At 33.3% G+C, this 14,974-nt stretch overlaps 1 protein-coding gene and 1 long non-coding RNA gene across 2 annotated transcripts; both read left to right on the top strand.

Moving 5' to 3' along the window:
* Positions 1-261: 261 nt before the first annotated feature.
* Positions 262-2,437, top strand: LOC100797245 (proline-rich extensin-like protein EPR1). Its single transcript, XM_006591109.4, has 2 exons — positions 262-456; positions 644-2,437. Exons 1-2 carry the CDS (start codon positions 354-356, stop codon positions 2,062-2,064), a joined length of 1,524 nt encoding a protein of 507 aa, XP_006591172.1. The 5' UTR covers positions 262-353; the 3' UTR covers positions 2,065-2,437.
* Positions 2,438-6,370: 3,933 nt separating this feature from the next.
* Positions 6,371-6,945, top strand: LOC121173101 (uncharacterized). Its single transcript, XR_005887301.1, has 2 exons — positions 6,371-6,550; positions 6,699-6,945. It is a non-coding gene; the product is annotated as an uncharacterized lncRNA (long non-coding RNA).
* The last annotated feature ends 8,029 nt before the right edge of the window (positions 6,946-14,974 follow it).

The following is a 14,974-nucleotide window of genomic DNA, read 5'->3' as shown; positions in this document are numbered from 1 at the left end:
TTACTCCAACAATAATTACCAAAAAATAGCCCAAGAATGGAAGTTCATTTATTGGAAGTGATCCCATCTAGCAACAAAGCCGGTTCTAATAGCCATTGATCTCTAAAAGTAACATGCATGTTGCCAACTAACTGTAATGGTAACTAAATTAACCAACAACCCCATTATATTAACTACAAGTAATATGAGACTATCAAAGTACATCAACTCTAAGCCAGCCAGACCATATGCATTATATATAAATAGACACAAATCTTATGAGGCTAGAGCATCTCAAGCCTTGATCTAGATATTTCACTTTTCAACTTTCATTGCCATACCTTGGTGAGTAGTGTGGCCTTGGTATTTGCACAATGAGGAAGAGTTACACTTTTCAAAGGGTGCCTCTGCTGCTTCTTCTTTGCTTTTGTTTTGCCAATTCTGCTGCTGTAACTGCTAATGAAGACTCTACAGCTGGTTGGTACTCTGGACCTACTTGTGTATATATAATTTTCCATTTTTTTGTTGTACAAAATAAGTATCACTTAGCAGTAGAACAATTACGTGAGTCACAAGACTTCATTTGAGACTTATTACAATTTACAATTAAATATAACCATTACTTACATGTTATACATTATGATATTCATATTATTTTGTGCAGGAACTGAGGTGAACATTGATGGCAAGCCTTTACATACAAAGCCATTTCCAATAGAGGAAAAGACACTTCCAATACCGTTGTTTAAGCCTCTACCAAAATTGGTTCCAATTGTTACACCTATACCAAATCCTCTGCCTATCCCAGTTTTCCAAAAGCCTATACCAAAGTGGATTCCAGATATTAAGCCTATACCAAATCCAATTCCAATTCCAGTATTCCCAATCCCAGTGTTTAAGAAGCCAATTCCAGATGTTATGCCAATACCAAAGCCATCTCCCATAGTGGAAAAACCAAAGCCAAAGCCTTGCCCAGTAGCCAAGAAACCTATTCCTACTCCGGTGATTAAGAAGCCTATACCAAAGCCATCTCCCATAGTGGAAAAACCAAAGCCAAAGCCAAAGCCTTGCCCGGTAGCCGAGAAACCTATTCCTACTCCGGTGATTAAGAAGCCTATACCAAAGCCAATTCCAATTGTTAAGCCAATTCCAAAACCATCTCCAATAGTGAAAAAACCACTACCTATTCCAGTAATTAAGCCTGTACCAAAATCAACTCCAACTGTAAAGCCAGTTCCTATCCCAGTGTTCAAGCCTATCCCCAAGCCATTTACAATAGTAAAAAAGCCTCTACCTATTCCGGTAATTAAGCCCGTGCCCGTGCCAGTTCCAATTATTAAGCCAATTCCTATTCCTGTGTTCAAACCTATCCCCAAGCCATTTCCTATACCATTGTTCAAGCCAATCCCAAAGCCATTTCCTATTCCATTTTTCAAGCCTATCCCAAAGCCAATCCCAACCGTGAAAAAGCCTCAACCTATTCCAGTAACAAAGCCTTTACCTAATCCAGTTCCAGTTGTTAAGCCAATTCCAAAGCCAACACCAATGGTGAAAAAGCCTCTACCTATTCCCGTAACAAAGCCTATACCAAAACCAATTCCCATTGTTAAGCCCATTCCTATTCCAGTGTTCAAGCCCATCCCCAAACCAATTCCAATAGTGAAAAAGCCTCTACCTATTCCAGTAACTAAGCCTATACCCAAGCCAGTCCCAATTATTAAGCCAATTCCCATTCCAGTATTCAAGCCTGTCCCAATTATTAAGCCAATTCCCATTCCAGTATTCAAGCCTATCCCAAAGCCATTTCCAATAGTGAAAAAGCCTCTACCTATTCCAGCAATTAAGCCTATACCAAAGCCAATTCCTTCACTAAAAAAACCTCTACCTACTCCAACAATTAAGCCTGTACCCGAGCCAGTTCCAACCGTTAAACCAATTCCGATCCCAACATTCAAGCCTTTTCCAAAGCCATTTCCATTTGTGAAAAGGCCTTTACCTATTCCTCCAATGATGAAACCTATACCAAAGCCATTTACATCTGTTAAAAAGCCTCCACCTATTCCAATTTCCAAACCTATTCCATAGCCATTTTCCATTTTTATGATCAGGCCTATACCAAAACAAATTTCATTTGTTAAAGCCTATATAAGCCTTTCTTCAAAAACTTATTGTTCCCTGAATACCACTTCTTTATTGCATATATTTTCTTATGCTTATGAAGTTATCCACTCCAATTTGAAAGGAGATATCCAGTACAATATTTACAGGGCGACGCCTGTGTCTCGAGATCAATGCTGTACGGGTTTGCATGTATCCTATTGTATTTATCTTGGAAGTTGAATTGGAATGTAAAAGTTTTTTTGCCTCTATGAAACTGCCAAATGTTGCCGCTATTGTAACTCGATTGATGATCTACTAATCAAGGAATGATGTGTAGTATCTGGTTTTGGTTTACTAATTAATAGTTGTTGTTAGTGTTGAGTTTTGTGTGATAACATTTTTGAATTAGGGTACTGGCAACAAAAAGGGAATCATATAATAAGCCAGAACACTTTGCTTATTTAATAAGTAACAAATTGTGGTTGCAGACCACGACCACAACATGATATAATTGCCCTAACTGAGATTGTGATAGTATTGTGCATCTGAGGAGTAAATACCAGAAAATTTATATTAATGAATCTCAAGTAATCATATAATGAACTTGATACCACATTTTAATCTAAAACATTAAGTCTCAGGTTTATGGGACTCACACTTGTATTCTAACATATCACATTCACACAACTGAAACACTAATAACATTATAGATATCTAAATTAAGCTACTTAAACTGAATATTTTCTATGTAAATCATGAATCACACAATGCTATGCACGGACAAAACCGGGAACTTATAGGTTAAAATAAGTTCCTCATAGAACAATGGGACAGTAACATGTATTATACCTATTGCTTCCATAGAGAGGCTAGAGCACCGAAGATTAGATAAGCAATTGAGTGAAGCTTAAGAAGAACTGAAGTATTTTGAGAATGTAGGGATATGAAAAAATATAAACTTAAAATGTGTTTTAGAGACCATTAATTAATAAAATATTATTTTACTGATAATAAAAATGAGTAAATTGATATTTTCAAGTCTTTCAAATTAAAAGATATTGTCAATTTAACTCCAGAAACTATTAAAATTAATTAAAAGATCTGGAAGTTGCTAAAGGTTAATGATCAGTCCCTTTTCTTCAAGCAAGACATTGATGATTGGCTGGGAATTAATATCAGAAGCAATGCTACTTATGAGGGAGCAAAATAATTTTTCTGTCACTGGACCGAATTTGGTGGAGAAGGAACGAGCTTGTTATTCGTCAAAAGCTTGTACCTGATTATGCTGTGAACAGACCGACCAGAGCTCTTATTCATGATCTTCAGGTTAGCGCTGAGAGCCTGATATTGATGCAGCCAAGGGAAACGAATAAAAGCTGGTGGTGTTTTTCTAGTGAGATTTATTCTGAGGTAAATATAAACTTTACACGTCATAGACATGTGACATAAAGTCTAAGCATATGAACACCAACTTAGATATTGTAAGCTGCCAACAGACTCAAAAGGCCGACTTAAGTAAGAAGTGCTCTAGTAATGAACCGACTTTAGCCAAGTCGGACATAACCTTCGAATATGATACTTAACGCAAATACTTGTAATAGACCCCACATGGCTGATTACGCGATGTAGGCAAACACTACCAATATGCATTCTGTAATCACAAAAGACAGAACACAATTCAATACCATGAGTATTTTAAAATCTCTCTCAATTCTCTCAAATCTCTCTCTAATTTTCTCCTTCTCTCAGTCAAGTTTGCACTCTGCACAAGCTAAATCGCACTCCGTGTCCTACACCACAAGAAGATTTATAGGCTTAATTGTGATGGAGCCGTTTGTCACAGGGTAGCTATTTCTTCTTGTGATGGTGTGATCTGCAATAGCAAAGGTAATTTTATCCAAGCTTATTCAAGAAGGCTTGGTAATTGTCATGTCCTGGAATCTGAATTATATATGGGCCATTTGGTATGGTATATGCGAATGGCTTTGGATAATGGGATTCAGCTCTTGAGGGTGGAATCAGATTCTGTTGATGTAGTAAATGAGATTAATGAAGCTTTGGTTCAGGATGGCCAGTTTCACGGTTGGGTCATGAGATTTGCAAAATCAAAGATGAGTTGTTTTGCCAAGCATGGCCTATCACTTAGTAGGGATTGTCTTTTCTTTGCTTCAATTCCTAACTTTGCTTTACATTATGGACGACAATGCGGTAAACAATTTGCAATCCTTAATTAATATATTAGTTCTTGGGTCAGGGGCTTTCTTGCTCAGCGCATTTAGAAAAAAACAAAAAAACAAAAAAAACAGAGGAAGCATTTAACTCACTACCATTTCATTCAACTTGAAAGTTGATTCAACAATACACATGCAACTAGATCGATGCCTTTTATAGGCAGACTTGTTATAATAATATATCGTGAAGTAATAAAATCTCTTATAAACTGTGGTACATGCAACTAAAACTGGGAAGTGCCTACAGTTTCTTTCGGAAGGTTAATGAGGTTGTCTTCATATATATAGTGTGGCAATAATTTTTATGCTTAACATATAACATTACATGATTTTTGGAGAAAATAGGGAGACTTCTACTAGCTAGTTATAATTAATCACGACTTCTTTTTCATTGACCAACTCTCACATATTGTGAAATTGTATATTAATATATATGCTTGGATTACACATGAAAAGCTAGATTCTTACTCAATGAATAACATGTTGGTATCACAAAATACTTTTGTTGCAGTATTCCTTATCTGGTGCTTTATTTCTAAAACTCTTCTCAGTCATACTGCTTGTTAATTAGAAACAACTGTTTGCTATATATTATGCTTTGATTGTGGAGAGTGCAACAATTGTTGTTTCTTCAAAGACAATGGTACTACACTAGTGCCTAGATGAAAGGTGTGTTTTGGCGTGCCTTTTCCTATTTTTATATATTTCTACATGTGAAGTCTCTATTATCTTATTATTTGACAATCTGATTTCATCCTTTGAATAATGCAGAATGGTAATTGCAGATGGTGAAACCAATGTTAATTGCAGAAGGTAATATATTTGAATTTGAATTCGAATTTCAAGTCTATAGTAAAGCCCGCCTAGACTTTGGTATTGGTCGATGGTATGATCTATAAATAGATTTCGTTTTAGACCATATCACCAAAGCTTAAGGTTCTTAATTATTCGTGTGGATTTGTCTAAACTTAAAAAAATAACTTTAAAATAAAAACTGTAAGCATTTTTTTAAGAAGTAGATACGATTTACTTAAAATAAACAAAAATTACATATTTTAAGCAGAAACAATTTAAATAAATACATTAAAAAATAGAAAATTGTTTATAAATATTTATTTCAATAAATAAATTTAAATAGACTGACCTGTGTATCTCTGTTAGATACAAAAGATACTAGATAGAAAAGATACTTTATAATGGCTTCCGAATATGATGTGCAGTTGCAAGTGTGGCCATTGAGAAACAAAGTAGGAGACTTAAGGTTAGGGTAATGTGCATGGAATATGTTTCCTATTGATGACCATTCTCACCCATACGCCATAGAAATGGTGTTGGTTGACGAGCAAGTATTTCATGTTTGTAATTTTTTTTATTAAACCAAATATAAAATTGTAATGCCACTATTTAAATTTGTATTCTTCAAGTCTAATCTACAGCTAAACTGAATTTTCTTTCAGGTGCGACAATATGTTATATACGAACTGGAGGAAGAAGATCAAAATCTTATGTTAGCAGTTGGTGGATGGAACTCTAGCAGTGCATCACACCTGCAAGAGATAGCTGAGGAAATATGTATCCCTTCTTATTGTATTGACAGCGAGCAAAGAATTGGTCTAAGTAACAGAATAACATACAAGTTGAACATAAGCATGCATTCAAATATTTATACCTTGTCAAAGTTTTATCTCTTTTTTGCCTCCACTAATAATATTTACTGAATACTATTGGGATGCCTAGATGAAACTGATAAGAGAGATGTTGTATAAGGCTTTTACTTTCTTTGTTTTTTAGATTAATATATAGTGTTGCATACAATATTTACATGTTGTGACACTGTTTTGTGATTGATAGTTAGGTCATGTATGGTTCAGGATTCACAAAATGCACGTGTCATGCTATGTGGTACTCCGAGACATACGCTAACTCTTCATATCAGTCCTAACGCTAGAGTACAGATGCCTAGCCCTTAATCACTTGGCTCTTCAACCGACAGATTATCTCTAATCTATTATTATTTGAATATAATTTTATTTCTTTATCTATTGGTAGATATTCAATTATCTACAAAGTCATACATTATCTATAAGTAACAACTATCTACTAGCTTTTATCTCTAACTTTATATGTAAGTCACTGGCTATTATCTACAAGTTGGTAATTATCTTTCAGGGATGGTGTGTCATTGTAACAACCCCTATCAACAAGGATCTGCAGCTCCCTCTTCATCCTATAAGTATCAGGTTCTCTCGTAGTACCCTCGAACACAAACCTCACACATTCATTCATACTCACTTGAGACGAACACATTCACACCTGCTTATATACTTATTTTCTGATACTCTCCTAACTCATGTACTTAATTGAGCGTCGAAGTTATTTGTTTTGCAGGTCCCTCCTCTTGTCTTCTTAATAAAGGCTACTCTCAGTTCGACGTGTGAAGTCAAAAGCTCACCTTAGCCATGTCCCCCTGATATGTGTCAACTTTGAATTTTGGTAAGTACAACTCCATCTGTTGGAGAAGAGGTTTAAAGAAGAGAACAAGGAAGACCTTGGCTAAGAAGCTGGGATTGTAGCCTTGACAATCTGGTTGTGAAATATTTTCTAAAATATTTACTATTCAATGTGGGATTAGTTATTGGGTAAAGTCCAAGTAAATCACACTCTAAAAGGGGATAATGATGGACTTTTTTTTTTTTTTACTAAACTTTGTAAAATTATATATATCGAATTAGTATACCTCGAAAATTATTTGTTGGAGATAGTTGATTTTGACAATGTTCTCCTGCCGCCTTTACCTCCATTCTGAAGGTGATATTAATAGTCAAAATTTTTAAATTATTTCACAAATTTAAAAAATAATAAGAAAATTCTTAATAATAACAAGGGGTGTTACAATTATGGTAGGATTTCTGCCCATTATCATTGCCATATATCATCCTCTTGATCATACCCACTACAACTCACCTCCTCATCACGCACTCTCATTCCCGCCTTAGTCTTGTTGGCTCTTCAACTAACACTATACATAACACAAAGACCCGAGGCCTCAACGTAGGGGATTCAAACTTTAGAAACATGCCGATTTAGTCCTTCGTTTCTAAAAATTCATCATGTTTTCTTAAAGTTAAGGTCTAAATCTACATGTTATTTTATAAAAAAATGAAGAGTAAATTCTTTAATATAAAACTACAAGGGGACCAATTAACCACATTTGATGAAAAATATAGAAACTAAAAACACATTTTTCCTATTAAACCTTGAAATCGAAGATCACTAGTCTAGTTCCTTTGGTAGCCTATATTTTTTTCAGGCAAATGTTAATCGTTAATTGTTAAGTTTTTGTTAGTAAGAAATTCAAACACTCCACATCTCCCCTCTCCCCTCCTTCTTCCTTCACCAAATCAACATAATTTGTTAGCCTACATGTGACAACCAAGTCACATGGATCATTTTGGCAATGTTCTCTTGCAACATTTACCCTCATTCTTCTTCCTCCTTTCATTCAAAAATTCCCTTAAATTCTAGAATTTTTATATTAATCCAATCATATTGACTTACATCTCTAACTTTTAGGAGTATCCTTTTAATTATTTTTACTTTTTTATTAAGGTATTAAAATAATTTAGTTGTTGTCCAGAAAATTTACAATGAAATATAAACTATAGCAGAAAAAATACTTTAAAAAATATTAAAATGAAACTAGATCACTGCCATTAATTATGATTTTTATGTTATTTATATATATTAGAAACACTGATTTTTTTACCCAAAAATATAAATAAATTAATTATTTACTCAAATGATACAAATTAATCTAACATGTGAGAAATCGGTTCTTGGTAGTTAATTAAGTTTTCTGTTATTTTTTTAAAAAAAATTATTAATTTATATATATATATATATATATATATTATTTTATAAAAATAAAAATTTATTTTGCATATGTTGTTAGTTAATTTTATATTATTTTTTGTTTAAAATTATTTCCAAATCTTTCTATCGTGTTGTCAATTTCACACAAAGATTTATTTTAAATTAAATTATTTTAAAGAAAATACTTGTAATCCATTATTATTAAATAGTGTTTAAAAAAACAATTAATCCTTAAATGAAATATTTAGATAAGTGCATAATTTGAAATTAAACGTAACTAAAAAATGAAAAAAAAAATGAAACAAAGTTTATCTAGATTAAAAAAGACAAAAAAAAAATAAAGAAAGCTAAGATAAATTACTTTTTGCATTATTCTATTTATGTTTATGATATTTTATCGATAGAATGTTAATGTAATCCCATAAATATAAATTGTGGGTTAAATACAAATTTTATTAGCAAGAAATTAATTTTAATTTTTTAATAGAAAGATTAAAATATTTTTAAAAATAGAAATGAAAATAAAATGGAAATCCACTCTAGAAAAATATAGAAAGTTTTAATTTTTTATATAATTTTTTTTTTCATTTCAAAAAATATTGTGGATGTAGTGGTATTTTACATGATTAATTGAAGAAGAAGAAAAATTAGCTTATTCTAACACCATTAAAGTAGAGAATCTTAAAAAAAAAAAAGTAACAACAAAATTCTAATGATGAATTGCAAGTTTATTCTAAAAAAATAACAACAACTAATTTGTGCAATGACTACACAGGTTCATCACGCATCAGAGCAATCATCTCATCAGTCATTCTTGGTTTCCTTCGTTTGTGCAGCAGGACAAAGATTTCATCTAGAGAAAGCCTAAAAGTTGCATTAAACTCAATCAAACCTTTGGTATTAAATTTTAAATATATGAAAAACATTTTTCCCACACCATCATTGTGGTTGAGCTCTATACAATCGTATTTAGCATAATTATCACTTACGTATATTGGTTGGCAATAAAAATGATCAAGTAAAGTTATGCAACCTTTGTTGGCGTCCAAAATTATTTTCCGTAAGGCATCAAATGACATGTCCTCACTTATTATGATGACTTTAGGATAAATAGGGTATTCAAACTTTATCCCTTCATATAATGGAATCAGGTCACTATTGCAATACACAAGAGTGGATACACTCTCCATGTTTTAAGTAATATAGTGAATATCAGACAAAGGTGTTGAGTGGCATCTAACTTCTATTACTATATATATTAGGTGATTAAGTGTTCTCCTGTGACTCATACCAACGGTTGAGATCGCACTGACAATATACACGATTTAGATTGTGTCATAATTAATTATGGTTGCTTTGCAAAATTTGAAAAAAAAAATGCTCAGTCAAATTGTCTCGTAAAAACCATCATCTAGTCACATCGTCTCAAAAAAAAACAATGTGAGGTCAAATCATTTGGGAAAAAGCAATATGGAATCAAATCATCTCCAAAAAATGTAGCGTTTAGTTAATTTGTCTTAGAAAATTCAATGTTCATTCAATTAAGGCATTATTTAGTGTTCAATCAATTAACAAGGGCAAACTGACAATCATCATAGTAGAATGTAATTAACAAGGGCAATTAAAGCAACACAAGCATTCCATATTTTGGAATCCTTGTATGCATGTTTTTGGCAGAAATGATTTGAACCCTCTATAAGGCATCCAATGGATCTAAAAAAATAATTTGTGTTAATAATTTATAAAAAAAATGTAATTGATATTTGAATAAATAAAACAAAAATAAATGGTTCAACCTCCTCGTTACGCATGTTATGGAATCTTGATATGCAGCCTATAACATCACCGTGTGAGATTTTATAAAATTGTTGCCTTCTGCCACTCCATCCAGTGAAATATAATATGTTAGTATCAAATACATTACCAAAAATGATCTTTGTTTGAGTGAGAAATTTTTGTTTTCCTAGTTGCAAGTGGATATGACAGCTGACACTTGACCTTTGGTTGAATGAATGACATGTGATATCATGCCCAAGATGACAAAAACACTGTACATCCTCCCATTTTTTTGGATGATGCATAGATAAATTGTCCTACACATTTCTCTGTAAAATGTGTTAAACATGTCGAACCCTAACTATATCATCGAACCTGTTCAAGATCCATTAACAAAGGTAGATACATCATGTGAACTACATTTCCTGACTTGTATGGAATCAAAACTTCACCAATCAACCCTAAAATGCATGCCCTACAATGAACTGCTAATTGTTGTGATATTGGTTCTGCTAGAAAAGTCAACATGTTTTCTTTTAACCATTTTAGTTTCAGTGTTGATCCCACTAGTGCATTGTTGGGGGTATAACACCTATATATTCTGCGCAAAATTGTTTTCAATCATAATATGTTGGGCTAGTAACTGGTTTTTCATCAACACGTAAACTAAGTTGATGAACAACATCTTCCAAAGTGATTATACATTCACCAGCTGAAAGATGAAACGTGTGTGATTTAGGTCTCCACCTTTCAACCAAAGTAGTCACTAAAGCGTTGACGATTTTCATTTTTCCGCGCTTTGCAACATCTGAAAACCCAACTTGAACCAACAAAGATTCAATATTGGGATCTAGAGAAGACATAACTTGACCATATGACTGGATTACATCATATGTTACCTATAGAAATCAAAATAACAACATGAATATTTGTAAATCATAACATAATTAACATTCAATTAAACAAAATGTATTACATACTTGTATAGATCTATGAAGGTGTTGTTTCCAAAAAAGAGGAACAATTGTAGATTCCATGATTTAGGCTTTGGTACTAATGTCATGAAGAAATTAAAGAGGGATATATGAGAACGAGAGAAAGTGATTGTATATGATGGGAATACATGCATTGTATTTATAGAAAAATGTAATAGTAACACAATTTATCAATGGGATCTTGATCGTTCAACGTGTGTTGCTTAATTGGTGTTATCTAGGCCGTTGATTTTGTTAGTGAGATCTTGGTTGTTCAATGTCCGTTGCTCCCATCGTTGTTATCTAGGCCATTGATTTCGTCAATGGGATCTTGGCCAAGTGCATGTGAAAATTCATTAAACATTATAAATATAGTTTGCACTAAGGCAGTATGATACATCACCTCAATCAGAAATCTTACTGTTACCCTAAACTCTAAACCATGACTTCGTCATTAGTCACTACGATTGTGTATTACAATGGCACCATCACAACAACTAAGCATGGTTCAAAGTTTGTAAGTGGTTCACCAAAGATCATTCAACTTGAAAATAGAATGTCACTTGATGCCTTAAAAAAGCAATTGGAAACAAGATTAGTCTACCAAATGGTAAAGTGGTCATGGATATACATTTTTGATGTCATGTACCATTTGTTAGTGATTGTTTTTAGTACAGGGCATACATACTGAAAGATGATAAGGACATAATTAATATGTTTTCTATATTCGAGCAACTCTAACCTCACATGCCTTGAGTTATATCTTATCACCACAGGCACACCTACACAAACATGTTCATCACTGCCACCAATTTCTACAAGCTCTTTGAATTTAGAGGGTTTGGATGAATGCATCGATGAAGCAATGAACCTTGAATTGAGTTTTGCAGAAACCCTTCACCCAATTTATTTGATTACTATTTTATTATTTAATGATTTGTAGTCGTCATATGTGTTGTTTATTGTTGTATTACTGAATGCTTGCCATGTGTGTTTTAATGCCAAAAGTTTGAAGTATGGAATGAAATCTTTAAGTTTCAACGATTTTTTTTGTCACTTCATTAATGTGTTTTAGGCCCAAATCGACAACCGAAAGTTGTTTTAATGGCTTCATTGACATGAAAATTATGGGATCGAAATATTATTTAAAACAAAATAAATGATACACACAACAATCTAGGTGTCAATAGTTGTCCTCATGGAATGAAATCTTTCAGTGATTTCATGTGAGTGTGTCAGAGATATTTTTGCTTTACACCAGTGTGTCAAGGAATCCAATGTTGATAAGATAACACTTAGGATTGTCTTGAAAACATGTATAAAAAGAAAGAAACTTGATCTTAACCACGACTTACTGGTAGAACCAAAATTATCAAAAGGGGTGTGACCCTAACCGCGACCAGCCGATAGAACCAACACTATCAAGTTCCTAACCCAAGAACAAAGGAAAAGTTCTTACAATAGAGAAACTCTCAAATTTTATTAATCTTCCAATTCTATCTTTGGAAAGTACGAGTGTTCCCTATTTATAGGCTAATCATGAAATGTTATAATAGATTCTCACTATTATGCATTTACCAAATGCATTGATAATTGCATGCCACTAAATGAAAATAAATGACAATAAACATGAAAATAAATTTCCCACTAGCCACTAAATGACTTGGAGTATTCTAGAAAACATTTATTAAGGCTAAGAGAAAATGAAAATTCTCCAGAAACTCCAGCCAAAAAAATAGTACAAAATTACAAATAAAATGACAAAAATTGGACTTAGTTATTATCTAATCAGTCCAATATTAATAGTCCATCAAAATTGATCAACTTAGCCCATGGATGCTTCTTGGCTTGTAAATTGGGCTACCCAAAGTGATTCTTCAAGTTGACCTCAAAGCATCTTTATCAATTTGTAGGAAAATGACCCAATTAGGTGTAACCCTTAATTAGACATTGGTCTTCTTTCTCTTTGATCTTTAGAATTAGGCCTTGCAATGCTTGTTTCATCCTCTTAATCTTGAACCTTGTCATAGGACCTCTAATCCCATGTAAAGGATCATTAGACAAGCTAGTTTCACCTCTATCAAATATTTTACGTTAGTGTATTAGAGACACTTTTGCTTTAAACTAGTGTATCAGAGACACTTGTGCTTTACGCTAGTGCATCAAAGACATTTTTGCTTTACGTAAAGGAATCCAATGCTTTAAACCCTAACCCTAGGTCATAAATCCTGAACCCTGACCCCTATATATAGAAGTCATATTCACCTTCATTCAACACATCCACACAACACTTTCTTTCTCTATTACTTTCTTCCAACTTTGCAAACATAATACTCAACATGTCTTCCTCATCTGTCAATTGGTTAGTGTACTACAATGGTTAAATAATCAATATAGATGAAAGAGATACATTTTAATGTCCTCGCCCAACGTTCTTCAAACAAAGCCTCACACTTGAATCCTTGGAAAGAAAAATCCATCAAAGAATCTGACTTCAACCACTAGACCAAGTTTGCGATATTTCATTTTGATACCCACAACTAGTTAGCTGCAAAATGCTCAAGTTTACAGTAGTGCAACTTGTTGACAATGAAGACGTCAAAGGTATGATTTCTATAGTTTGCCAACATGAAGTTCTTACATGCATTGAATTGTATGCAAAAATCCAATTACATACACTTCCCACCCTAAACCCTCAACCAATATCTCATGAACCTCAATATTATTCAAATCCTCAATCCCATGTTTCACATACTTCTAATGTAACCCAAGCTACATTCTATTTAATCCAACCACAAGAAATTTTATTTGAACCAAATACATCTTCTTTTACTCAACTTATTTCTGCATCATTTTCCACCAATTTGTTAGACTCATAAACATTTGGTGTTGCTGAGGACCAACCTCACCCATACTGGAGTACCCTTGCAGCCCAACCTACCTCATCAACCCAACCAAATGAACTTAAGTTTACAGTAGAGCTTGGCTTACCTAACGAATAACTTAGTCCCTTTAGTGAGGATGAAGACGAAGTTCTGCGCAATCAATCTCAAGAAGATCATAAGGAAGAAGTTGAGCATGTTTCTCCAATAATAATCGTACAACTATACTACATACCACCACACATGCATAATGTTGACCTTGAATTTAATTTTTCAGATTTTTAATTTGGTGATACGTTAGATAACGAAGAAGTCTAACATCTAATGGGGATTCTCTTTGAAGGGATGTGTTTTCGAACAAAAGAAGAAGTACAACATGCTTTTCAATAATATCATGTAAGCAAAAAGGCTAACTACAAGACACAACTATCAAACTCATCAAAGATAATTGTCATTCATGATGATGATGGTTGTGCTTGGAGGTGCAGGGCAGTATACATCCATGCAAGTAAAAAGTGGAAATAAGAAAGCTTTATGAACCCCATACATGTTCAAATCCAGCAATCTCACAAGATCATGCAAAGCTGTCTTATTTTCTCAATAGTAAAAGCATTCACACGTTGATTGAAAATGATCCATCAACTTCAGTGTCGACCTTGATAGCTCACATCAAAACACTAAAGGATACACTACCGCGTACCAGAAAGCATGGTTGGAATAGAAAAAATTCATTGAAAACATCTACGACAATTGGAAAATATTGTTCCACGATTTACCAAGATTGTTGCAAGCTATACAACAATTTCTTCCTAGTATGGTCATGGAGAAGTAAAAACTATCAATGTTACCACAAGAAGGTCAAACAATAAAGGGTTTCATGAAATTTCATTTTCTTTTTTGGAGTTTCAAATCGTGTATCAATGGGTTTCAATATTGCAAACCTATGGTTCAGGTCAATGGAACATAGTTGTAGGATAAGTACAGGGGGACCCTCCTTGTGGTAATAGATGCACAAGATGGCAACAATCAAATCCTTCCAATAGTCTTTGTCATTGTTGAGGGTGAAATAACAGAAGCATGACTCTTCATCCACAAGATGGTCTATGTTTGATTTCAGATAAGTATGAGTCAATAAAACGTGCCTACTCAAGACATGATA

Source organism: Glycine max, chromosome 11 (assembly GCF_000004515.6).
Source record: "Glycine max cultivar Williams 82 chromosome 11, Glycine_max_v4.0, whole genome shotgun sequence".
NCBI classification, from domain to species: Eukaryota; Viridiplantae; Streptophyta; class Magnoliopsida; order Fabales; family Fabaceae; genus Glycine; species Glycine max.
Note: the sequence above shows the minus strand (reverse complement) of the source record. Positions and strands in the feature narration are given on the sequence as shown.

Bases quoted from the DNA above. Each gene is read 5' to 3' on its own strand.
- LOC100797245 (XM_006591109.4), top strand. From the start codon at position 354: ATGAGGAAGAGTTACACTTTTCAAAGGGTGCCTCTGCTGCTTCTTCTT. The intron at 457-643 runs GTTGGTACTCTG...TATTTTGTGCAG, and splicing joins TAATGAAGACTCTACAGCTG to GAACTGAGGTGAACATTGAT.